The sequence below is a fragment of the Xenopus tropicalis genome, chromosome 4 (assembly GCF_000004195.4).
Source record: "Xenopus tropicalis strain Nigerian chromosome 4, UCB_Xtro_10.0, whole genome shotgun sequence".
In the NCBI taxonomy this organism is placed as follows: Eukaryota; Metazoa; Chordata; class Amphibia; order Anura; family Pipidae; genus Xenopus; species Xenopus tropicalis.
Window position 1 is genome coordinate 39,178,297 of NC_030680.2, and position 26,527 is coordinate 39,204,823.

Below are 26,527 nucleotides of genomic sequence, written 5' to 3' on the forward strand. Positions count from 1 at the left end.
ATGGCAATGGCTGTGGGTTGGACACATTGTGCATCTAAAAGCTGTGTAAACACTGCATCATGCACTAGAATTCTCTATCCAGTTCCATAATGTATGTAGGGTACGAAACATCTACTTTTTGCCCGCAGCAGAAATGGCGCTAATTGGTTATTACGGGCGCCATTTTACAGGACGCCTTTCTTTAGCGTTTATGGAGACGCTAACTTCCTGTTCGGTTTATTCTTGATGACGTTTCTGTTGACAACTCTGTAGTCCAATAGCCACGCAGATATTTTTGCTCTTCGTCCAATCAGGTTGATCGGTGCAGTTCGGAGGCTTGTGCGTCGCAAATGGCAAGCTTCCATTTTGTCGGCTTTTTGAGGCTGGAGAGTTGGGTGTGCCGGACTGGCTGACTGGCGACTGTCTGTGGCTAAGGGTGGCCCAGCCGAAGAACCGTCCTTTGAGAAACAACAGGTTAAATCACCGTGATAAGTATATTAATGTAGTAGTGATCTCCTATTGTGCATTGCAGAACCGCTGTCTTCTAGGAATCATTTTCCTGAAGACAGCGTCCTTCCCTTTTTCTGTTTTATTTTTTAATGTAACTGCATGAAGTAGAAATGCACAGCTTTTAGCAGCTCCCTGCAGTTGATTGAACAATAGACCTTTGGGTTCTATTCTTACGTTTTTGAAGGGTTGTAGATAAAATGAAAGCCATATGTAAAAATGTATTGAGGACTTTTTATCACTGTATGCCTTGCCATTTCACCAAATATTATATAAGCCCTTTTAGGGTAGTGGCACACGGTACGGGAGATTAGTCTCCCCGCGACAAATCTTTGTTACTGCAGGCGGCTAATCTCCCCACAATGCCATCCTACTGGTAAAATATAAATCGCAGGTTGGATGGCATACATGTTGCTCCGTTTTCCTGAAGTTGCCTCTCAAAGAGGGGGGAGGGGGCATTGGAGGCGGGCTGTGATGATGTGGGCGGGAAGTCCTGGATGGTTTTCCTACATTGGGAAACCGGGCAGGAGGTTTTGACCTAGACAGCCCTTCCAAAAACTAGGCTATATTGGGTCAAAATCAGACCGGTGGCAAGAGCTACTTGTCTGTACTACTAAAATAGAATGTGCTGATCATTTACTGATAAATGTCTATGTTTTAGCAGAGGAAATTCTTACTATTGTCTATGGCAGTGTATTTTGTTTCATTTAGTAGCCATGACAAGTAGCTCCGTGTGTCTTCACCCTTAAGCTATCTGTTGTAATTTAGATGAATTCATCTATAGCTATCATAAGCCAATAGGCCATCCTGACAGCTGCTAGAGAGCAGATAGATACGCCCAATTTACTTGACTAACAAGAGAGCAGATTATTGGACAATTTGGTTAAACATTAGTGGCCCTTTTGGGTAACTGAGTTGCCTAAACCAATGCTGTCCAACTGGCGACCCCCCTCTGTGTGGCCCCCCACCTGTCTGGCTGCTTTGATGGTTTACTCTTGTGTAAACTTTAAATGGTATCAGTACTGTGATTAACTGCCCCCCCCCCCCCTGCATGGTTCTCACCTCAGATTCAGGCTGTAATCAGGCTGTATTGTTTAAATATGTAATCCCCTGTGTTGTTCACACCTTTTAATCTCTGCATTGTTCACCCCCTGCAGTGTTCACACCTCAGGCTGTTATCACCCCCATTGTTCCACTGTTCACACCTCTGGAGCAGTAGAAACCCACAAATAATCCCTGCATACCACAAAAAGAACATATACTGAGGTGGTACTGCAATTAAAAAGTTTTTTAATATATAGTTATTGTGCAGACTGTAGGAGCAGTGCCAGCATTGTGTCACTGTAGGCTGCCTGTGTGTTCCATACAGGCAGCATAGGGCAAGCAGAGTATGGCACACACAGGCAGGGTAGGGAAGGCAGAGTATGGCACACACAGGCAGTGTAGGGCAGGCAGAGTATGGCACACACAGGCCAAGTTTGGCACAAACCAGCCAAGAATGGCACACACAGTGAAAGTATGGCACACGCAGGCAGGGTAGGGAAGGCAGAGTATGGCACACACAGGCAGAGTAGGGCAAGCAGAGTATGGCATACACAGGCCAAGTTTGGCACAAACCAGCCAAGAATGGCACAGACAGTGAAAGTATGGCACACACAGGCAGGGTAGGGAAGGCAGAGTATGGCACACACAGGCAGGGTATGGCAGGCAGAGTATGGCACACATAGGCCAAGTATGGCACAAACCAGCCAAGAATGGCACACACAGTGAAAGTATGGCACACAGGCAGGGTAGGGCAGGCAGAGTATGGCACACACAGGCAGGGTAGGGAAGGCAGAGTATGGCACACACAAAGGCAGGGTAGGACAGGCAGAGTATGGCACACAGGCAGGGTAGGGCAGGAAGAGTATGGCAGGTTTTTGCTGTACTACAACCATTAATATGGGTATGGTCATGTGATAACATGGGTGTGGTTTCAAGTGGGTGCAGTTTCAAAAAGGGGAGTGGTCAAACTGTCTTCCATTATTGGCCCTCCACCACGTAGGTCGGAAAAATTCTGGCCCTCGGTACAACAGAAGTTGGACAGCACTGGCCTAAACCATCACATAAAGACAAGTCGTTATCTACCTGGCCAAATAAACCCATCAACATGTTTAAAATGTTTTTTTGTAAACATTATTGCAATTGAAAACTATATATTTGTTTTAATCCCTTTCTGCTGTCATATTCTATCTTTCAAAAGAGTGCAGGAGGATTCATTTTTTCTTAACTTTTGGTTATCACATAGCGTCCTCTACATAAAGGGTCAAAACCAGCAGTGCAAAGAATAGAAGGAGACAGACACACTTGGCTTTCGGATGCAAATCCATTAAGATATAACTTTATAGAACCACTAATATATCTGAAAAAATGTATATGGGAAATTAGTCTTTTAAATGTAAGTCTAAGCAAAGAGATATTTTACGTGGACATCTGCTTTAAATGAAAACTGTCACTAAAACATTCCTCTATGGGTAAGAAGGCTTTTTCTAAATATAATGAATTAAATATAATTAGTGTTGTAATAAGATTAGTTGCTATGGGTTACTGCACTTTGGCAATTTGGCAAGAGTTGCAAAATGAGCCCCTGTGAGAATTATTTGTTGCTTTGATGACATCTGAAATCTGTTTTATTTATTTTCAGATTGTGAAGTTATGGTCAAGTTATTTGTTGGCAATCTGCCTCCTGAGGCCACGCAGTCAGAGCTGAAGTCATTGTTTGAGCAATTTGGCCGTGTGACAGAGTGTGATATCATTAAGAATTATGGCTTTGTCCATATGGAGGACAGAAAGGCAGCAGATGAAGCTGTGCATAATTTAAACCATTACAAGCTACATAGCGTTCCTATCAATGTGGAACACAGTAGAGGCAAGCCTAAGGCCTCGACTAAGCTACATGTAAGCAACCTCAGCACCAGTTGCACCAGTGAGGAGCTGCGTGCCAAATTTGAAGAGTATGGTGCTGTGCTGGAGTGTGATATTGTTAAGGATTATGCCTTTGTCCACATGGAGAGGTCGGCTGAAGCACTGGATGCCATAAAGAACCTAGACAACACTGAATTCAAAGGTGAAACCCACCACAGTTTTGGAAAGAGGACTAGAATGTTCATAGAGCAGGATGTGTAAAATTGTTTAAAATATCCCTTTCTGTGAGAACAATGTTTTTCAGTTTTAGAAAGCGATAAAGTATAGAAAACAGAAAAAACTTCCTTCTGTAAAGGTAAACTAATCCTTTTAATTTGCAGATGACATACAGATATAAGTATGTGTCACACACTGTTTGAGCATTTTGATTACTTAAAAATGCCAAGTCTTCTGCTACAAGCTCCAGTTCAAGTTTGTAAAATCATTAGTACTGTTTTTTTCATTCATACAGAAGAAGGGGGTAGTAGCACAATGGCTAGTTATTGTAATAGAGTGCCCTTTTCTCTGGCACACAGCAAGTACAACTGTGACCCCTTACTGCTGTAGCTGGGATCCTTTGAAGATGACAATTTTAATTACTAGCTCTGATAGTTCAGTGGGTAGGGTACACAGACAGCTGGCTTTACACAGCAATTTTTTATTTTTTTTAGAAATTAAATTAATTGAAAGAATAGTGATTAAAAAACAGATAATGAAAGGTGATGCCTGGTAAAAAGGTAAGTGCTGACCCTAATGTACATTTCATCCAATTTATTTGTTTATTGGGTTTTTAATGAATTAAGATCCCAACATATGGCAAGCTTTGGGTTTTTTTGTTTTTTTTTTGGGCCTGGTTTTACCTGCCAATACTGGCTGTTATAATATGTTATAATATGCAGACGAGGCGGAGTAAGCCCTTGGTGAGAGGACAGTGTCACACAGCATGATGATGTCCTCAAACATGTATTGCTATAAATGCCGAAAATACGCTGGTGTTAAATTTTCTGGGTTGACCTAGAGAGCTTTTGGTATCAAGTGAAATGGCCTATGTGACTGCACTTCTGCCTTGCCAGTGAAATGTAGATAAGAAGTTAATTATACAGTGGAGCAAGTTTCATGCCATACACTGACTTAAATGTCAGGCTGCGGAACCAAGTGTCAAATGAAAACAATCTCTACCTCTTTTGCTCTATTCAGTATAAGTAAACTTTTTACTCAAGCATGTGAAATAGAGTATATTTTCTAAATCTTCTCGATTTATTATGCTGATATTAAATGCTAGTTTCAAGTACCCTGTAAACATCTGTAGTGCTGAAAACATGTTTGCATTTTTTTTTTTTTAATTGCTAAAAAAGCTTTAGCATTATCGACAATTATGAGTCCTATGGTTGCTATGATTTAAAATTCTAGAAGTAATGAATGTTGCCATCTACAGTGTTTATTTCCTATGCTGCAGCTTGACATCTGCAACCTCTGTCTGTTAATGGGATGGTACATATTCTTTTAATTTACAGTGAATAGCTAAGTCTTAGATATTTTATAGTGAGAAAGGGGCAAAGTGCCCTTAAATCTCACCACCAACCTTTGTCGCGTGTGCTTTCTTGAAGGCAAACGGATGCATGTGCAGCTCTCAACAAGCCGTCTGCGAGTCACCCCGGGGATGGGAGAGAGGACTCGATGCTATCGTTGCGGAAAAGAGGGCCACTGGTCCAAAGAGTGCCCCCTAGACCAAATGACCAAGGAGCTGGAACAGGCGCCGGGCTACCCCCCTGAATCATTTCCAGATCCTTATGGCCCCATGCGCAGCGCAGCTGCTGCGTACAGAACGGCCTATGCTCACCGTGTTTTCTATGATGAGCGAGAACGGTTTAGCATCGTTGACTACTACCAACGCTACCGTGTGCGGCCCTCCTCCTATGATGCCTTAATTGAAAGACGGCTGACTGCTCTTCCTTCTGCAGCCACCACAGTATCATACCGGGAACGGATTGAATCTTTCCCATATGAGAGGCATTTACTACCCCCTCCACCCGAACTCCCCAGCTCCTATTACCCGCGTGAGCGTAGCCCTTTACGTCGCTCCTCCTCTGCTTCCTCCAGCATGGAGATATACCGAACCGAGCGCCGACTCTCCCCCATTATGCGAAGTCCCTTCGTTGATGACCCTCGATGCAGCAGAGAGTCCTACTATGAGCGGGTGCAATATTTGTAATCTGTGAAGGTGAGCAGTTTCCTGTTGTAGAGGTTTTTGGCTTCTATAATTATTAGCACTTCCTTTTCACATGCTTTTATGGTTTTTCGGATTCTAGGCCTTTTCCCCTCCCCTAGTATTCTTGCGTCTTCCATGATGCCCACAATGCTTATGCTGTGAGTAGATGCAGTTTGGATTCTTCAGACATTCCAGACATTTAAAAATCTTCTTTCTTTTTTTTTTTTAATTTCTACCCCCGTTTTCCATTTCAGTAACAGCGCAATGCATCTCCCTAGAACATATTAGGGAAAATAAAAGCAAGACAAAAGACTAAGCTACAAATGAGCTATAGTACTTTTTATAGGGCTGTCTGCCAACCGAGTTGACCCTTACATTTTTATTATTTCCTACTGACCATTGGCATTGCACATGATCAGCATAGTCTGGTCTGCTGTAAGTGATTAACAGCACTCTCTTTTCATGAAGAGGTGGTGATGCAATTCTCCTTATGGATTCAAAGCTTCGTGGAACACGTTTCAAGGTATATCTTTACTCTGAGTACCCTTCACCTCCGGGTGTTCACTTGCCTTTAAATCTTTTATGTTGCAGAAGCCTTTAAGTTTGAATAAAGGTTTTCTTGTTGGAGGAGCCTGATATGTTGCACTGTAAACAAAGTACAGTTTTACTACTGGGGTGCACAATAAAGCATTATTACCCTGTGTGGTATATATTTGCGTTTTTTAGAATGGTTTCTTAACATAATCTTAATTTTACAAAGGCATGACTTCTTTTACAATACTATACAAGGTAATTAGAAGGTTTATATTAGTGATTAAAGGTAAGTGATGTTTCTAATGACTGAATTATGGGAAGGAAAGATTTGAAGCTTTAAATCAAGCATTTAACATACGGATGGTGGGAGGAAATTTAAAGAAGGTTCTTTTTCTGCAGTTCACAGGTTCACTAGGCTAATAGGGCACATACAGCTTGAGGTGAGCTCTAAATTAATAAGCTTTGGGCTTTTTGCCAACGTTTTCTCCTAGTTTCTTTTTCACTGTGTGCAAAAAGAGTGTAGTAACACAAAATTCTTTGTGTACCCCATAGTTTGTTGTGTGTGCTGGCCTTAAAATTTGTGTGCACATTGTTTCTGGCTATGGGAAGTGACCCAGCATTCCCATAGCTTAAATATCACACTGCAAAAATATTTGGCATTCAGTGAGACTTTGGGGCTGATTTATTATTCGAATTCAGAGTTAAAACTCTCAAATTATAGTTCCTACATTTAAATGTTCGGAAGCGCAAAAATTGTAACTATTCTAATGTAAAACTTCAGCATCCAAAAGTTTGTAAGTTCATGTAGAAGTCAATGCGAGTTGTCCAAAATGTAAGCAATATTTTTCAGTTTGAGATTTTGTAATAAATACAATGTGAAATTGTTGCATTTGTCGGATGGGTGAGATTGATGTTTTTAAAGGGATTCTGTCATGATTTTTGGGTGTACATTTTTTTTTTTTTTTTTAAATTACACTGTTTACATAGCAAATAATTCACTGTACCATTTAACATTCTATTCTTGAACCAACACTCTACTATATAAAAATTTGTTTTTTAGTTGTAATATTGGTGTCTAGGCGCCATCTCAGTGCATGTATTGTACAGCGATACGGAATATGTTGGCACTTTATAAATAAATGTCAATAACGATAATTGTGCCTGAGTCTGAGCTTTCAGAAGGAGCCAGCGCTCCACATTAGAATTTCTTTCAGATAACCTATTGTTTTTCCTACTCTCATGTAACTGGAGGAGTCCCAAGCTGGACTTGGATTTCTTACTATTGAGTGCTATTCTGATATCTACTGGGAGCTGCTATATTGTTCCCTTCCCATTGTTCTGCTGATTGGCTGCTGGGGGGCGGTTTGACTGAAGTTTATCAGAGCACAGGTCACATGGTTGTGGCAGCGTAATATATATATAATAGCCGTATTGTTTCTAAGATCTTCCAACTTGTCCTTATTATTTCTACCGGCTTTTGGGTCTGTGGTTTTATAAGATATTTAGCCTTCTTATCTCAGTAATAGGGAAAAGAAAGTGTTGAGGCTGCAGCCCTTGGATGTCTATCTTTTCCCGCTCGGGTATCCCTTGGGTCGGGATAGCAATAAGTTTGAATTCAAGGGCACAATTTGGAAATATTTAAGGCAATGGTCACTTTTTTTTCTTAAATCAATAATTTTGAATACTTGATTTGATAATTTATAGCACTTGCACTTTACTAGAAAACCACTATGACAGGCGTATCTATTTCCTTAATCCTTAAGCAAAAAATTATTCACTCCAATGTGACTTTCAAGCTTGGCTTTCAGGTGTATCTTGGAGATGAAATGACTACTCCCCCAAATTCTTACCCTGACTGGCCTGCAGGCTGAGCCCTTTGGCACTGTGCTAAGCCCCCGCTACTTGGGAAACACTGTTCTAACTTGACCCAGCATAAGTTAGTAATTCGCAATACACCGCTGGCACGCCAATCAACATGGCTGTGCTCTTTGCAGGAATCACAATAACAAATTATTTATATTGGACATTATTTAGACAGAAATAACACTTGTTTTAGTAAAAGTATATTGTAAAAAAAAAACATTTGTATGTTTTCTGAAAACCCATATGGAAGTTAGAAGTTAGTATCGTGTTTCCCGCTTTGTATGTGTAGTGCTTTCTAAGGCTACTGGCGCACAGAGCATTTTGATCACCGTCGTCTTCTCAGAGAGAATCAGAAAAGCAGTTAGTGACTGTCCACTAGTTTGTCTGACCAGTGACTGCCAGCAGGAAAGGGCTGCAGCAGTCAAAATGCCCCGTGTGCCATGCGCCCATATTTGAATGTACATGTGTAGCTATTGGTTATATCTTGCTGATGTTCTCTTTTGTGTTCCAGGTAAGATATTTTCGGGCTCCGACGCGGTCTGCAGTTCGTTGCGTTTGCATTAAATTCTTACCTCGGTTCTTCGAAATTTGCCAACCCTCAACTAATGTTTCGCTTTTTATTTTTTTTTTTAAGGTAGAATATGAGCTGTGGGTTTTTTTTTTTAGTTTTTCTTTCCGCAACCCAGTTTTTTAACATTTATTTAGCCGGCTGTCTTTCAATTCTAGAAGGGTAGTAGGTAAAGGCTAAAGTTCATTTTGACTGAAAACTAATGGCAGTGCTGTCCATTTCTCCATAGAGGGGCGTAAAGTGTCTTTTAACTTTCTTTTTTTTTTTTTATCGATAAAATGAGTTTAACTTAAGCTGCAGTGTACTTTAAAACATTGCTGAGCCAAATATTAGAATTTTGTGTAGTAATATTTAAGTTGACAAAAGGATTTCACTGCAATTTACTTAAGTAGACAATTTACCTCTTTATTTACTTTGCAGCAGAAAAGTGGTTGTGATATTTTCCCCTTATATAATGATATATAATGATAACACGCATCCAAAAATTGCAGTTGCGTTGTTCCTCTTTGTATTGTCTAACTTTGTGGAGCATATGTTAACGTTGAACATCTATTTCCATGAATAAAGCATTGCTCTAAAAAGACTGAAGTGGGTTTTTTTTTGTTTTTTATACAAGAATTCCAGCCTTTTGAGTTTACAAGGTCTGCAGATGCCCGGACCCTTTAGATGCAGAAGAACCAATGCACAATAATGGTAGCTTTATAGAGTTGAAGCATATATTAGTAAAGGAGATCTATTGTGAAAATGAAAATTTAATATAAGGTTCATCATATTGAAATAAAAAAAATTTAGAAGGTGGAGTTGGATTTTGATTGTAATTAGGTTTAATAAATCCTTTGGGGTTTGCATATTTTGCTTAGAAGATGCATCAGAGTTCACTCTTTCAAAATAACCAGCTCTGATGGAAATCCTGTTTCTCTACATGCAGCATGTGTGCCGGAGTCAATTATCTTGTTTGTGCTTGAGTCGTATATTTGTATTAGCTGTAATACATCTGTTAGAAAGGGAGCATCCCATAAAAGGATGTGTTAGACCTAAATGTCAATCAAAACCTGATCCTGACTTCTGCATGAAGAGAGAATGAAGTGAGACAGGTTGCTGAGATGGAGATAGTGACAAATAACTTGATTATTTCAGAAACAACAGCATTTTTATTTGATTATATTTAATACATTTAATATTTCCATGAGATTAAGCTTATATTACAATTTAATTTTCGTCATTGTTCCCCTTTAAAGGGACAGCATATACCTATATCAGGGATCCCCAACCTTTCCTACTTGTGAGCTGCAATCAAATCTAAAAAGACTTGGAGAGCAACACAAGCATCATAAAAGTTTATGGAGGTGCCAAATAAGGGATGTGACTACTAGGTAGCCTGTATGCACACTATTAGCTTACAGGGGCTTTATTTGGTAGTAAATCTTGTTTTTATTCAACCAAAACTTGCCCCCAAGTCAGGAATTCAAAAATAATTACCTGGTTTGGGGGCACTGGGAGCAGCATCCAAGGGGTTGGTTAGCAACATGTTGTCCCCGAGCCACTGGTTGGGGATCACTGTCCTATATAAACCTTTTTTCAATGAGCAAAAAAAATCAGAACAAATTCTATCCTTTTAAGTAGAAGAGTTTACAAAAAAGGGATAAATGTCTTAGAAGAAATGCAGCAGCCTAGCCCTTAAAGGGGATATAAACATATTTAAAATGTTAAACTTTCTCAGATTGCTTTTCTAAGTGTATTTGAAGGGCCAAAGACTACTATTTAGAGCTGTATCTCACTGGGCCACAGCATCTATACCACAGTACTACTGAGCTGAAAGCATATGGGGTTTTTTTTTCACTAATATAGTACCCACATTCTGCAGTGCTTTACAAGATTACACATGATTGGCTTACAATCTACAGATGCCCATACATGAGCAGATCTGAGCTGCCGATTTGGGTCCTGAAGACCAACTCGGCAGCTTATCTGTCCATGCATGGGGCCCTCAGACAGGCCTCCTCAACTGATATCTGACCAAAATATGGCCAGATGTCGAGGGACAGGCTTGACTTTTCATTGGATCGGGGGCCATATCAGCTCATTGATGCGATCCTCACTGCGACTTTCCCAAGGGCCAAACACATTAGCATATCAGAGTAAAGATTTGCTCGTTTGTAGATGTAGTTAAGAAAAATTAAATTGTATTGGCCTACCAGTAAATCCTTCCAGCAGACATAAGGGCATCCATTCCAAGTAGAAAAAAAGAAGGCTCCATCTAAATATTTGCAAAGGGGTTTTTTACAGTGAAAAAGTTATGGAATTCCCTTCCTGAATCAGTCATGCTGGCTGTTGCATTAGATAGCTTCAAAAAGGGGTTGGATGGCTTTTTAACAAGTGAGAAAAAACAGCTCTTTCCATCTTAAGTCAGGAAGTGGTTTTTCCTCCTCTAAAGCTGATTGGAGAACAGTTTATTTTGCCTTCCTCTGAATCAAATAGCAGTTAGGCAGGTGTCCTATTGACATAAAAGGTTGAACTTAATGGATGTGTGTTTGTTTAAAAACTTAAAACATTTATTTGAATTAAATGGCCTTTTGAGTAGGATGCTGCTATCCATAATAAATACATTTGAGTGCCTCATCTGGTCAAGGGGCCTTCCTTCAGCTGGACAGCCATCATCTTAAACTAACATTCTGGGCTTTGCTCTGTAAAACAGCTAAACACAAACAAGCTTAGTAAACACATTGCAAATAAAGAAAAACTTTTGCTTCTAAGATATATAAATATGTACAGCACAGAACAGTAATTTAAGACAAATTATTGTTATTGGTGTTGCTGGTCTTATGTGCTTTTTCACTTTTGGGGCTTTACCTGGGGGAACATGGTTTAGGTATTTAGTCATATACTAAAGGGAAAAAATAAAAATGCATATAGAAAAATATACTGGAAACATTTTATTATATGAGCAAAACTGCTTTGGAAAGGCCCATGCCTCCCAATCAGGCTAATACTAAATAGGTAAAGTCTGAACGTTTGAGACTTGTATAAATCAAACAATTCAATACAGTACAGTACTGATGTTTAAAGTTAAATAAAACTAAAAGTCAAAATAGTGTATACAAACTTTTATCACTGACTCGCTTATTGCAAAGAAGACGACTTGTCGACACACTGGGCAATGACACAGGACGTTTTGTCGGCCATGATAAAGCTTGGCTACCGCAGGCTACAAAAAGTCCCTTGTTTCCTTCCCACTGGCTAAAATGCACACCGTGTATGTTTTTGTAAGCATGGAACAGAGATTAGCTGCCTGCAGTAGATTCACAAATCTCCTGTTTGTGTCATTGCCCGTTAGGTGTGGTAAGAGACCCTAACTGTAAGTTGACCTCCAACAACCAAATATTTTTGGTAAGTACGCATTCTGATTAAAGGGGTTAATTACGTATTTCTATCCAAGATACAAAGCTTAAATGTGCTTAAGGTGGACCTGTCATCCAGGCATAAAAAGCTGTATAATAATAGCCCATTTCAAATTAAATATGAACCCCAAACACATTTTTTTATTAACACATCCATACCCATTATAAAAGAATTTGAAAATCCCAACTGTCAATCACATATTGCCTGCCCTGCCTCTATGCCTTAGGCCAGCAGTTACTTTCACTTTCAATTCAGAACTTCATAGATGTTGCTGCATTCCTCACATTCCCCTTCCCTTCTCACAATCTAATTTTGTAACCAGTGCATGGCCATGGGCATCAGGTCCCCCCATACTGGCACAGAAATAAGATTTTGACAGGATACACAGCTTGCCTTAATAACAGTGTCCACAAAATGGTGCCTGCCTGCTTGCTGCAACTGTGAATTCCAAGGCGGAAGAAAATAAGATTAAACTAATTTATATGGTGCAAGTAAAGTTTATTTTGCTTGACAAACACAATTGAAAACAATCTGGAATTATTGCTTAGGGTGATAGGTCCCCTTTAAATGCAAGGATTAAACAAATATCTTAACTATCAAAATATGTGGCAGGTAGAGACAAAATGAGAAAAGAAAATATTTTGCTTTCTATCTTTATACTTTAAGCCAGTGTAATGATGGATTAAGACCTACAGCTGTAAACTATTGCATTTTCAGCATACTTTATATTGCAAAGCAAAATACGTTGTGTAGGTTAGTTAGCAATGGAGCAAATCCTACAGAATTTCTAAAGTATAAAAAAATCTGAATCTTAAAGAAATGCAAATCTGGACTGTTAATAGCTTATGTTCCAGCTTTGGAGCTAAGGAGCAGTGCTGGAAAGAAAGGAAAGGGCACACATCACAATAAATCCCCATGCTTGCTAGTGCCAGGCCTAAGGTTGCGGGTACCTAAAGCAAGCCCTTGCCACAAACTCCACCCCCCACCAACTTGTCTCATTGGCTGGACTTGGAACACCCCCCTTCCTGTGTTTGACTCACACACCAGAGCCCCCAGACTTAAAGGCAGGCCAAAACTAGGGGAAGGCAGGCAGTAGTGGTATGTGCTAGTGCCCTCCCATCATTGCACCTTAAGCATGTGAAGTTACAGAAGGGTCGGAATTAGGGGTAGGTAGCCAGAGGAAGTATGTGCCTAGTATCTTCTCACTGGTGTGCACTAGGCATGTACCTCCTCTGCATATCTCTAATTCTAGCTCTGGAACCATGGATGGCTTAGATTCCATTTCTGGAGCTAGTCCTGTAAATGGCTTATGTTCCAGAACTGATCAGTGTTGTCCATGCTCTAGAACAGGATTCCCCAAGAGCCACACGCAGATGTAAAATGTGTTGGTGAGCCACACAAGCATGAACAAGTTCCCTGAGGATGTAAAATAAGGGCTGTAATTGGCTATTTAATAGCCCCATGTGGACTGCTAGCCTGCAGGAAGCCATACTGTGTCTCTCAGCTTCCAAAACTTGTTGCAACATGTTGCTTACCAGGCACAGGTTGGGCATCACTGCTCTAAAGTTTACAAAAGAATATCATAATGATGCAAAGCTTGAGTGCAGATGGGGCTTGAAATTTATTCTTAGTTGTAGAGCTGCTCTTCTTTCTGCTACAATGACATTTTCTCATTTTTTTAACTTACAGTTAACATTTAGGGGCACATTTACTAATCCACGAACGTCCGAAAAGCGTCCGATGTGATTTTTTCGTAAATTGTCGCAACTTTTCGTAGCCGTTATGACTTTTTCGTAAATTGTCGCGACTTTTTCGTAGCCATTACGACTTGCGCGAATTGTCGCGACTTTTTCGTAGCCGTTGCGCCGAGTACTAAAAGTTTCGGATTCATTCAAGCTTCAGTATCGTGACTTTCCTTGGGCCAGGTTGGAGCTGCAGAGTGCCATTGAGTCCTATGGGAGGCTTCCAAAATCATGCAAAATCTGAAAGGTTTGCCCGCCGTTTACGAGCGCTCAATACGAAAAAGTCGTGACAATATACGAGCAAGTTGTAGCGGCTACGAAAAAGTCGCGACAATTCGTGCAAGTCATAACGGCTACGAAAAAGTCGCAACAATTTCCGAAAAAGTCGTGACGGCGACGAAAAAAATCGCAAAAAATACGAAAAAGTCGCAAAATGTTCGTTTCCAATCCGATTTTTTTCCCATTCGTGATTCGGATTTGTGGATTAGTAAATGTGTCCCTTAGTATGATAGAGAGTAATATTCTGGGACAATTTGCAAAAGGTCTTCATTTTTATCTGTATTTTTTAGTTATTTAATTTTTTGTTTAGCAGCTCTTTAGTTTGGAGTTTCAGCGGCTATTTGGTTGCTAGGGTCCAAATTACCTTAGTAACCAGGGAGTGGCTGGTATATGAATAGTAGAGGGCCTGACTAAAAAAAACAAGTTATTAAAAGTAACAATAACAATAAAGCTATAACTTTACAGAGCAATAGCTCTGTAAAGTTAAAGACCAAATGAAAAGTTGCTTATAATTGGCCATTCTATAACATACTAAGAAGTTTATTTAAAATTGAACCACCCCTTCAACTTAAAATAAATGCTTACACACAAAAAACTATTGTATTCATAATAAAAGAAAATGTATTTCTAAGTTACTTCCCAGTATACATTAAACATGTTAGTTATTTGTAAATGTAATTCTTACTGAAAGCTGTATTTATCCATTCCTTTCTCTCTTCATTTCTGTTATTCATCTGGCTTCTACATTGTAGTGGAACTGCAGAGACTATGAAAACATTTCAGTTGCTCAGAATTATGTTATTTTAGAGAGGTTTCTAGTTTTAGTTTAAAATTGATATCTAAGAAAAAAATAGTTCCAGAACCTGTGTAACGTACCTGTGGAGTTGAGATTCCTTAATACAACAGCTAAACTGCGAATCAGTTAAACGTCTGTATACAGGGTTGCCACCTGCAGAAAAGTTGCAAAACTGCAACTTTTTCAAATTGTCACACCAAAACCTTTACTTTTTCGAATTGTTGTACAAAAAACAGCATTAAAAACCTCTAAAGTTTCGAAGCTAAAGAAGGATCCTCCAGATAAGGGACATCTGCCATTGACTTCTCCATGATCTCAACAGGTTTTAGCTGGTGAGTTGTCGGATTCTTATTTTTAGCTGTTTTGTCACATAGTAAATCTCTAAAAAGTTGTGCTTTTTTTCTGCTTCTACACAATCTCGACAAGTTTCAGTCAGCAAATTGTTGGATTCGGTGTTTTGTCACACAGTAAATCTTAAAAAAGTTGCAACTTTTTTTCTGGCTACATGGTGAATTGCAGGTGAATTGTTGGATTTGGATTTATAGCCGTTTTGTCACATGGTAACTCTCAAAAATGTTGCGACTTTTTTGGGGGACTTTTAGAGCTAGAGGTGCTCCGACTGGATTTTTCTTCTTGTGGATTCTCCAATCGGAGCACAGCTTTCTTGACAGACAGTAAAATTAACCAATCAAAGAACAGATGCGCACACGGATCGGGAGATTTTGCAAATTGAAGGCAGTGCAGAAATGAAAACTGAAAAGAAGAATCTGCAGCTGTAACTTTACCTGAGAACCAACTCTCAAATTTTGCTGCAGATTTCATCCCACTCCCACAGGCACTACACACAGGCACTGTACACAGGTATTATACAGTTCTAAAGGCTGAATCACTAGTTGAAATTAAATTGTTTTTTGCCTGCCCTGACATTTATAATATCCCCATTCCCTACCCTAACAGATGGATGGTAAGTTAACTCTTTCCCCCTGAAAAAGCTCATTGTGCTTTTATATATTTGTTGTTTTTTGCACTTACTATTTTGTTTTTTACTTTTGTCATTGTTTTGTTCATTTCTAGTTAGTTACAGTGGAGCCAATGTTGTGTATCTGTGCCAGTGTTATAGTGCCAGGGCCTGAATATCTGCCAATCAGTACCCACTGCGTCTCACTGCATATAATGTGCTTGTTTTGTAAATACAGACTGCGTCTCACTGTATATAATGTGCCTGGGATATCAGTACCCACTGCCTCTCTCTCTATAAAACTAACTAAAACACATCTAAAGGGGAGGTTCACTTTTAAGTTAATGTTTAGTATGTTATAGAATGTCCTATTTCTAGCAACTTTGCAATTGGTCTTCCTAATTAATTTTTTTATAGTTCTTAAATAATTTGCCTTTCTCTTCTGCCTCTTTCCAGCTTTCAAATGGCGGTCACTAACCCCGGCAGCCAAAAAGTATTGCTCTGCGAGGCTACATTTTTATTATTATTGTTATTTTTTATTACTTATTTTTCCATGCATACCCCTTATCTATTCATATTCCCATCTCCTGGTTGCTAGGATAAATTAGACCCTAGCAACCACATAGCTGCTGAAATACCAAATGGAGAGCTGCTGAACAAAAAGCTAAATAACTGTAAAACTATTAAAAATAAAAGAGGACCAACTGCAAATTATCTCAGAATATCAATGTCTACATTATATTAAAAATTAATATAAAGGTGAACTACCCCTTTAAGCTAACTGATCCAATGTATGAAACCCACTTATTGTACAGCGCTGCGGAATATGTTGGCGCTTTATAAATAAATGTTAATAATAATAATCCCAAATACAAGTGGATGGAGAACCCCTCATAGAAGTGCACGTATGAATACTTTTACCTCCTAAGCATTTTAGGGTAAAAAAAAGCCCTCCCACCCAGTCAGTGGGAACGGCAAGAGGTAGTTGGGAGGTTCATTTTTTACACCAGCAGTGAATCCACTAAGTCTCACATTAGCTGTAGGTCAGTCTGTGTATGGCCCATATGTAGCCTCCCCAAACAAAAAAGTCACCCTCCGCCTATGATTCAGTCCATCAAGTTCAACCCTTCCAAGTAAACCCAGCACACACAAACCAATACTTACCAATCTATACACTCACATACATAAACTATAAATACAACCACTAATACTAACTGTAGATATTAGTATCACAATAGCCTTGGATATTCTGATTGTTCAAGAACTCATCCAGGCCCCTCTTAAAGGCATTAACAGAATCTGCCATTACCACATCACTAGGAAGGGCATTCCCCAACCTCACTGCCCTCACCGTGAAAAACCACCTACGCTGCTTCAAATGGAAGCTCCGTTCCTCTAATCTAAAGGGGTGGCCTCTGGTGCGAACAGTCCCCTTAGTGATGGGACAAAACATTGTACCATGTATTCAGCATCCTTGCACTTATTACCCCCTTAGTGATGGGACAAAACATTGTTCCACCATCCTTGCACTCATTACCATAGAAACTGCCTAAATCCCGGCAGATGGAACCATCCCGTGTATATCCTGGATGCCTACTCTTTGCCCACCACATTTTTAAATGAATTTGGATTTAATATCTCACTGCTTTATTTAATGTAATCATATGAAGTGCTTCTAAATGGTGAAGTAATTGGACATTTTAACAAACGCATTATTTCATTAGAATAAGTCAACAGAGAGAATACAGATAGACCCAAGCCTTCTTTTCAAATCCCTACACATCACGTGGTTTGGTGCCGCTCAGTGACGTCATATTCCTCCTCTCGCGGTCTTAGCGCTAAAAGAACCGGAAGAGAAAGTAGAAACGAGGTTATCGCTCGGGGGTTGCGCAGATTAATAAAGACTCTGGTTTACACATACGTTTGGGTGTGTGTAATTTGGAGATCTTTGCTCGGGTTATTTTTTTTTCTCCTGAGGTTCCATCTCTGACCAATTTAATACCAACCTAGTATTTTTTCCCCTTTCTTAATTGTTTCCAAAGTATTTTTAAAAGTCGGTATTGTAGGAGACAATTGGTCTTTGTTTCCGTAGTTTTTCCACCTAACCTGGTTTTGCGGCGAGCCTTAGTTTTGCGGTCTCTTAACTAGCTATCGGGAATTATTACATTAGCAATGCCGAACTACGACGAGAGAATGAAGATATTTGTCGGTAATGTGGATGACAGCACAACGCAGGAGGAGATCACGGAGCTGTTCGAGCGCTACGGCACTGTAGTGAACTGCGCCGTCATGAAGCAATACGCCTTTGTCCACATGCGCGGCTCGGAGGAGGCGACCAAGGCCGTCGAGGATCTGAATGGCCGAGAGCTTAATGGCAAAAAAATGTTAGTCGAGCTGTCTAAGCCTCGGCCTCAAAACACTTGGAAAATATTCGTGGGGAACGTTAGTTCCTCCTGCGAAGTGTCCGAAATCCGCAAAATGTTCGAGGAACACGGGAGGGTGGTGGAATGTGACATAGTGAAAGGTAAATGGGCCTGTGTAGTGGCGGGTGGGCTGTGCAGGGGGCATGGCAAACAATGCGCTGCTTACTCAGGTAAAATGGCGGAATGGGTGTCTGGGTGCCGGCGGGAACAGGGTTGGAAGGCGGCAGGGCATTGCCAGACATGGGGGAGAGTCTGCGGCCCATGGTGGAATTACAGTACGGGAGCTTCATTGTGGCAGCATGGCTGCAGTAGTTATACGTGTGTGCTTTATGTATATAGTATCACTGGGGTGTGTGCAGACTGGTGTACTGAGCAACACAACAGGCAGGGATCAGTGCCATAGTACAATGTAGATTAAAATTAATGCAAAACTTAAAGCTAAACTATACCCCCATAATGGATACCAACAGTTTATATTATGTTTAGTGACCTATTAAATAGGGATTCACCAAATCAGGGGTTCTGCCTTGTTCTTTTAAAATCACGTGATAGATTGTCACAAACACAACTGAAAAATCTTGCAGCACTAGCAGTTATCTTTAACCCTTCTGTATTCTAACTTGCATATGCAAAACCCGAAAATAGTGGATCCGGTGGATCTCTAATTAAACAATATGTATCAGTAAATATTGCCCTTCTACAACCTTTGCCCTTAGAGATCACCTGACAGGAAATAATGCAGCTCTAGCTGTAACAGGAAGTAATGTGCTAACAAAAGGCAGAATTCTGTCCATTTATTGTCTGATGAGGCCTAGCATGTATCTGTGCCTTGGCTTGTTTGTGTGTGAATCCTATGATCCTATCCCATTAGTTTTTAAAATGGCAATTTTCTATTTGGAAGAAGCAGAGTTTTAAATGAGCTTGTTTGTGTCATTTTTATAGAGGCCTACTTTCTTTTGGGGGATATAAGGAACGCCCTGCCCCAAAGAGCTTACACTCCATGTAATTTAATAAGAACTTGTAACTGACATTCTGAATCAGAAGACTGAAGGGACCTCAAGCCCCTCAAAATGCAGAGCTATGCTGTTATTGTTGTCTCTGCATTTTGAGTGGTCCCTTTCACCCTTTTGATTTTGATGTGTTTGATCTCTATTGTGTGGAAGCCGAGTCTGTTTTGAGAGAAAACCATAGTGTGCTGAAGAGCCTCTGTACTGTATGATGGAGAAAACACTGTGTCTTGTAGCATCACTGATCCACATTACACAGCGCTATGTCCTGTCTTGTATTTCTCTAAAGAACTGCAACTATTGATGCTGACAACTTTGCTTTTTCGGTGTGAATACATGGTACATACATTTCTATCTCTACTTTAAATTAGCCTAAATAAGTTCAAAATATAGCTTTTAAGGGTGTTTTAAGAATACAGAGGAAGGTATATATGTCCATATAAGCAGGTTTCTTACTTGGGAATGTAAAGCATTGTGTAAATGGGTAATCGGGGCATTCCTGTTGGCACTGAAAGTTGTTTTACTACAGGGAAATTGCTATTAGGGCTATATTATACAATGCTTTCTCCATCGACAGAACCAATTTACCTTGCTTGTATGAAGTGCAGGCAGTGCATATATGGAAATTTGGATTTTTGGCCTTTGTGTAGTGTGGCGGTGTTTTGTCTGCAAGCATTCTACTGGTGTAGAAAACACCATGTGTGTCAACCGTCCTTAGAAATTTTGTATTCTTTCGGATACTTGTATATTGTGCACGTTAGGACTATATTGTACAATGTTTTCTCCGTCGGCAGAACCAAATTGAATAAGGTTCAAAAAGGAATACATGATTTGACAGTTTTTTTCCTCCAATGGAAAGATTTACTTTCCTTTTCTAGGTATACATATGCGTCAAGGCAAAGCATCGTCTAACATATATTTTATTAGTATCTCAGTTTGCGACAGATTTAAGACGTTAATAACATTTTAGGTTCTGTTCTATGACATTGGATCTGCTTCATCTTTGTATTTGGTCGGGTGCACAATTCATTAGGTTAGCTGCTAATCTATTAATTTTTAAAAACATTTTCTTATTTGTAACAATTTTTTTTTCTTTTCCCCCGTATGGCCCTTTATCAGATTATGCGTTTGTTCATATGACGAGAGAAAGTGAATCTAGGGCTGCTATTGAGGCTTTGAATGGAAAGGAAGTTAAAGGAAAGAGAATCAATGTGGAAATGTCTCATAAAGTCAGACCAGTGGCTGCTAATGGTAGTTCCCATAGTAGACGCCGACCAGATGATCGGGAAGCACCACAGAGTCGCGAATCATACAACCACAGAAGAGCCACTGAAGCAGCATATGCCTCTTATGCCCTTAAGTCCAATTATGAAAGATATGCACCAGAATCCTCTCGCTATGACCTTTACGAAAGTAGACCTCGTCCAACATCGCCAATGTATTATGCAAGGGACAGGAGTCCCATGCGTCGACCAGACTATGCTTTATCACAGACTGCTGCTCTAGCATCAAAGTACCGGTCTGAGGCAGCAGGTTTTGGGAACTTGGCTTCTGGTTATTCAGGCCAGGCTTCTGCTCTGGCCTCTTCTTACAGTAATCAGGCTTCTGCATTGGCTTCTTCCTACAACAATCAAAGAGCTTACACCAGTTCAGCTTCTGGATATGGCACAGATCAAATTGCTGCTTACAGCACCCAACCTTCTGCCTACGCTAATCAAGGTTCCTCCATCTATGGTACACAGGCTGCTTCCCTGGCTTCGTCCTATGGCAGCCAGCCTTCACATTTGTCTGCTTCCCCTTATGCGTCATCTGTAGTGCCCAGCGCTTATCGGCAGCAGCAGGGCTCTGCCTATGAGACCACTCAACTTGCCTCTCTTGGTCAACAGACTATGCCTTCAACCAATCCGATGTATGAACGCACGCGTCTTTCCCCGCCACGGGCTGCTATATCTGACAGCTACAAAAAGGCAGCTGACATTCAAAGGTATGTTGATTAATAGGAGGGTTAGAGTTTGTTTTTTTTTTTTTTTAGTTTGGTTTTTTTTTTTTGGGATAACTTTGCATCGTTGTTGACTGAAAAGTAGGCAAATACGCATTTGCAAACTAGGTCAACATTTGGACTGGTAGCCCATACACATCCAATCTCCTTCCCTCCAAAGGGTCACCAATCAGTTAGACATTCTAGCCAGAATCTTAAGATATGATTATTAGAGTGCCTACCGCAAGACTGAAAAACATAACGTTTAAAGGGAACACATGTATTGCGTATACATGATATTGTTCTTTTCCATATTTAACATTGATGGCGAAGCACCCAAAACCAGCCATGCAGGCAGTTGTTTTTTGTTATGGAAGCATGTCGCCAGTGCTGGAAAATAAAACTGCCAGAGAATATGCCACCTGTGCTCCTAACGGTATATTAAGGGCATATCCGTGATGAAAGTGCTATAATTCCTAGATAGTAGCTGCGCTCTCTAGACAAAACTGAAGTTTTAATTAGTAAGTGATTGCTTTTATACCGCGTTTTTAAGCAGATTTGCAAGTCAGGTTCTGTGGCTTCATGATAGACTGGCATTTCTTTTTTTGTTTAAATTTTTTACTTTCTACTGGGAAGATTTCAAGTATGCAGTCTTTCTACCTGGTTTTGGGGGGGGGGGGGGATGTATTTTATAATTGAAACGTCCTGAGGACCTGAGGTCACAGTAAGACCAAAGCGCACAACAAAATGGCGTGTTCCATTTAGAGAAAAGAGCATAGTTGTCAAGGAGGTGCTGGTAACCCCTGTGAACTGGTACTAAAACTGGTACAAAAAAGCCAGATAAAGCAACATGAACTATGACTTGTGAGGCTACACCTTATCTCCTTTCATTAATTTTTCCAGTCTGCCATTCAAACTGTACATAGTTTTTAGGGTAACTAGAATCTATTCAGTCAGATAGCTCTTCCACACTAGAAAGCTACCCAACAAAAAAAATTAGAATAACTCAAGAGCTGTTATTGTAGAAAATGATGATTTATACATTAAGTATTGCTTCCTACTTATGATAAAAGTTTAATGTCAAATACAAGAGGGGTATGTACCTTAAATTAATTTAAATAAAATAGTGTGCAGTTTTTGTTCCAGGGCCCCTGGTCCCCTAGTTACGCCACTGTATTTAAGGTTTGTACCATTTTGACAATACAATAATTGAGTGGTTGAAATGGTACATATCTTATGTAAAATCATAAAACTAAAAATAGGTACAATGTTATCAATGTAAACTTTATAAATTAAGTTTTTTTTTTTTGTTTAATGCCAAATTGGCTAGATAAGTCTCTCTGCTATAAAATGTGATACATTCAATTCCAGTAATAATACTAACCCCTATAAGATCCCTTTTTGGTCCATGACTTTTCACCTTCTTAAATGGTCTATATTGTCTGAATCTTTCCTTAAACTTTTTTAGCTTGGCCAACATATTTAACTTCCCCCACTTCCCCCATATTACAGTAGATAATAGACATAACAGGACATATGTTGTCAACTTTAATCAACCCCTCATCTATAAAATGTATATGCTTTGTCTCTTTCTTGTAGCTTAATTATACTGCATAATATTCAGGAATACTGCTGTCAGGTTTTCAGTGTACAAATGTTTTAATTGAACTTCCCTTTCTTAGTTTCAGTTAAGAGGTAAAGATATCATCATTCCTCCCCCAGCTTCTTTGAAAGTGTTATTGGCTTAGTTTGCTATTCCAGCTTAGAAGCTGCTACTGTCTGTGAACATGCAATCAACTCAGGTTGCTGAAAAAAGGGCCAATAAAAGCTGAAGGCAGACCTGGGTATGCCTCTTATCTGCCTGTGTATGGGGGCCTTCCAATGGGGCTGCCTGACCAATACCTTGTCGAAAGTTGTCCAGATGTCAGTTGGGCAGGTTTGAAAATCCTGTTGGATCAAGGACTGCATCATTCGTTGATGCGGCCCTCACCCCAACGGCCTCTTTGTCAGTCATTGTGGTTCAGTTGTTTGGCTCTCTGAGCATATCAGGGCCTGCCAGACCATGCTTCCTTCTAGACCAAAGCCCAGTATAAGGTGGCCGTACACTGAAATATCCACTCATTTGCCATAGTTTTTATTTTTGTACTTTAAACACCTATCACTATATCCCCCAGCTGATATTTAGGACTATTTATTCTTTAGCATTTATTCATTTTCTTTAATATTAAATGCACAACACACTCCTTACAGAGGCCTACTTGTTTTTAAACAAGCCTTGTTGTGGGGATTGTAAGTCAACATTGGTCTGTGGATTTCTGTAGTATGCGACCTTTACAAATCTGCATCTAGTTCATCTTGAAGACTTCGAGTTATTAGTTCTTAGCCATTGCTCTTCGTATGTTCAGAGAACAATTTGATCTTTTTCTTTATTTGCGTCTTGTGTGGCAAACTTACGCCTGTTTACCGCTGGTGTTTTCAAAGCCTTTTGTTTAATAATTCATCACATTTATAATTTCCCCTTGTATCTCGACCGCAGGTATGCTACAGACCGCCGTTTTACCGACTTATCCGATTACCGCCGTTTATCCGAGTTGTCTGCTGCCTACCGCCAATCTCCGCCCAGGTCTACACTGGAATATCGCCGCCCAGAAACTCAGTCTGATTACGCATTAAGTGAATACTTCCGTGCAGCTCAGCTTCATGCTGGCTACCCCCGCCGTTTATAATATGCGCTCAGTGCTAGCTGTACGTTTAGGTTGTGTACAAATTGAATATCAAAGCAATCATATAGTATCTTTAGTGTGTTTTAGTTTATCCAAGCTTCAGTGTTTATACAATTTTTATAAGCCATGTTATCTTGCTGAATACATTTATAACCATTGACTTTATACATAGGTACCTGGTTATTTTTTTTTTTCATCAATGTTTGATTTTCAGTCTCTATGAGAACCTTCAGTTTTAGTGTGCACCATTCATCCACAGGTTACAGGTACATTTCTACCCTACATTGTGCTTATATAGACAAGTCAAATTGCATTATCATTCATTTCCTATACAAGTAGCGTGCTGTAACATTCATCACAAGTTATGTTCAAGCTTCTTTTTGTAGTCCCCTAAGTGAAGGATGCTACTTCCTGACCGATATTTTACAAAAATAGTATCAACATTCTTTACCTAATAAACCATGTAAGGTGTCTTGAAGGGGAAGTTAACCTTTAGGTTGACTTTTGCATATAGGTCCCATTACTGACATTTGCTGTTTCTAACATTGCTGGTTTGCTTAAGTTAAAATAAGTTACACAGGCTTTAAAAATGCATGCTGTTATGTTTTAAACAATCCAAATAAAGTACTCAACTGCCTTATGCCATGACATAAGAGAATCTTTCACTGACAAATTGTACAAGTACTCATTTTATTTTCAGGCTAGAAAAATTGTTTAATGTCCACCATTATTAATTTCTTGAAGTCTGTTTGGACCATTTTTTTTTTTTTTTTTTTTTGAGATGTTAGCTTTATAATATGCTCTAGTATGTCTGCTATACTTGTATATGCAGTATATTTATGCAGTATACTGCTGCTTTTTGTTGTGGTAAGGCCTGGGTGGGTTTTTTTTTTGGGTTTTTTTGTGTCTTTTTAACTACTTAATAAAGTGGTTGAAATGAATCCTGGTTTTGATGTAACTGGTTAGAAAACGTAAAATAATTTTGGAGCTAAAGTGGTTGTGTGCTTAGTCAATATGATTAGCTGAATTTCCCTTTGGAGACAGCTGCTATTGAACGTAGCTCAGCCTACTGTATGTGGAGGTTACCTTATTCGTAAGTTGCGAAAGCATGGTGCTACTCAAGATAGTGTTGATCTTCAATCAAACTGCACAATAGAGCATTTGATTTAGTAAATGAAACTTCTTGTGTTGCAGTTCAGCATAGTCTTTAGTCATAGCAGTCTGAGAGTGTTTAGATGCAAGTGTTTTTTAATGGTTTTGAGCCATTTATCTACTTTAATATATTCTAAAAGCACTTCAGAAGTCTTCTTGCCTTCCCCCTGCCATCCCACCGGCGAACATGTAAGTCGCCGGCGGGATGGCAGACACGGCGGGGCGATTTCGCCCCGCAAGTCTTTTTCTGCCATCCCGCCGGCGACTTACATGTTCGCTGGTGGGATGGCAGGGGGAAGGCAACTCGGGGAGATTAGTCGCCCGCGAGCAGGGAGTTTTGCCGCGGGCGACTAATCTCCCCGTGTACCAGAGCCCTCAGAGGAAGATACACTGTAGAGCTAGTGATGCGTTACACCATAATGTAATGCAGTGTTTCTGCTTTGTGTACACTAGGGCTGTTCTCCTTAGAAGGGTAGTTCACCTTTGACTTTTAGAATGTTATAGAATGGCACATTCTTAGCAACCTTTCTATTGGTTTGTTTTTATATTTTTGATTTAGATTATCTTCTGCCATATTTATCTTTCAAACTGGTCCAAAACAAAAAACCTTTGCTATGTAAGGTTATAATTTTAATATTCCCTTTTTGACCCTCTCATATTCATCTTTCACTCTCTCAAACCACTGCCTTGTCCCTAGGGTAATTTGGATCCCGGCATTCAGCTGCTGAACAAAAATAAATAAAAAAACAAAAAACTGCAAATTGTTTTAGGATATCAAACTAAATCATTTGAAAAGTTAATTTACAAATAAACTTCATATTAAATCCACTATGTAAAAAGTTGTAGTTTACTGTTGTGGACAGGTGTGCTTGTGTGTAATTGCGCTTGTCAGTGCCCAGGTCTTGCTGCCCCCCATTGCACAGGGATGCAGGGGAACCCTGGAGGTGCCTCCACAACCTGGCCAGGTGTTAGCTCCAAGGTCCCCTTAAGAATTGTGTCACTATGGTTCCCATCACCAGAAATGGCATCAACTGGACTAGAAAAACTATAACCACAATTGCATCTAATTTATGTCAAGTGGGAGCACAACTGCAGTAGTTTTAATTCATTGGGCGCAAGCACTGCATTATAAGGAAAATAAACCTGCCAATTGAATTGTGCTCACAATTGTGCTTTGCTTGTAGTTGTGGACATAAATGAGCGGTTTCCTCTGCAGTGACCCCAGCAATAATAGAAGATTTAATTACAATACTAGATTTTTTTTAAAGATATAATTTCATTTACAACAAACTTCTATGATTATATGATTAGTAAAGAGTTAGCAATCAGCACACTTCTTATAGGGGAAGTTATGAACCTGTTATATATTTTTTTCCTCCCACCAAATACAACTTTGTACTTAAAAAAATATTTAAATGTATTCTGCCTATTTATAAATATATTATAAAATGCTAACCTATTGTTTTG

General features: G+C 39.7%; 2 protein-coding genes across 5 annotated transcripts; both read left to right on the forward strand.

Annotated features, from left to right (window-relative positions):
- Positions 1-320: 320 nt before the first annotated feature.
- rbm4b (RNA binding motif protein 4B) lies at positions 321-9,187 on the forward strand. Of its 3 annotated transcripts, none has more exons than XM_012960763.3 (4): positions 321-453; positions 3,170-3,592; positions 5,037-5,650; positions 6,107-6,129. In XM_012960763.3, the coding sequence occupies exons 2-3, from the start codon at positions 3,181-3,183 to the stop codon at positions 5,639-5,641; spliced, it is 1,017 nt and encodes a 338-aa protein (XP_012816217.1). In that variant the 5' UTR covers positions 321-453; positions 3,170-3,180; the 3' UTR covers positions 5,642-5,650; positions 6,107-6,129.
- Positions 9,188-17,617: 8,430 nt separating this feature from the next.
- rbm14 (RNA binding motif protein 14) lies at positions 17,618-24,577 on the forward strand. 2 transcript variants are annotated; one of them, NM_203719.1, is made up of 3 exons: positions 17,659-18,301; positions 20,327-21,191; positions 23,722-24,577. In NM_203719.1, exons 1-3 carry the CDS (start codon positions 17,950-17,952, stop codon positions 23,909-23,911), a joined length of 1,407 nt encoding a protein of 468 aa, NP_989050.1. In that variant the 5' UTR covers positions 17,659-17,949; the 3' UTR covers positions 23,912-24,577. The 2 variants fall into 2 exon arrangements, with proteins under 2 accessions (XP_012816185.1, NP_989050.1); XM_012960731.3 differs by lacking the exon at positions 20,327-21,191 and having other exon boundaries at positions 17,618-18,301.
- Positions 24,578-26,527: the final 1,950 nt, after the last annotated feature.

Bases quoted from the DNA above. Each gene is read 5' to 3' on its own strand.
- rbm14 (NM_203719.1), top strand. From the start codon at position 17,950: ATGCCGAACTACGACGAGAGAATGAAGATATTTGTCGGTAATGTGGAT. The intron at 18,302-20,326 runs GTAAATGGGCCT...GCCCTTTATCAG, and splicing joins GGAATGTGACATAGTGAAAG to ATTATGCGTTTGTTCATATG. The intron at 21,192-23,721 runs GTATGTTGATTA...TCTCGACCGCAG, and splicing joins AAGGCAGCTGACATTCAAAG to GTATGCTACAGACCGCCGTT.
- rbm4b (XM_012960763.3), top strand. From the start codon at position 3,181: ATGGTCAAGTTATTTGTTGGCAATCTGCCTCCTGAGGCCACGCAGTCA. The intron at 3,593-5,036 runs GTGAAACCCACC...GCTTTCTTGAAG, and splicing joins AGACAACACTGAATTCAAAG to GCAAACGGATGCATGTGCAG.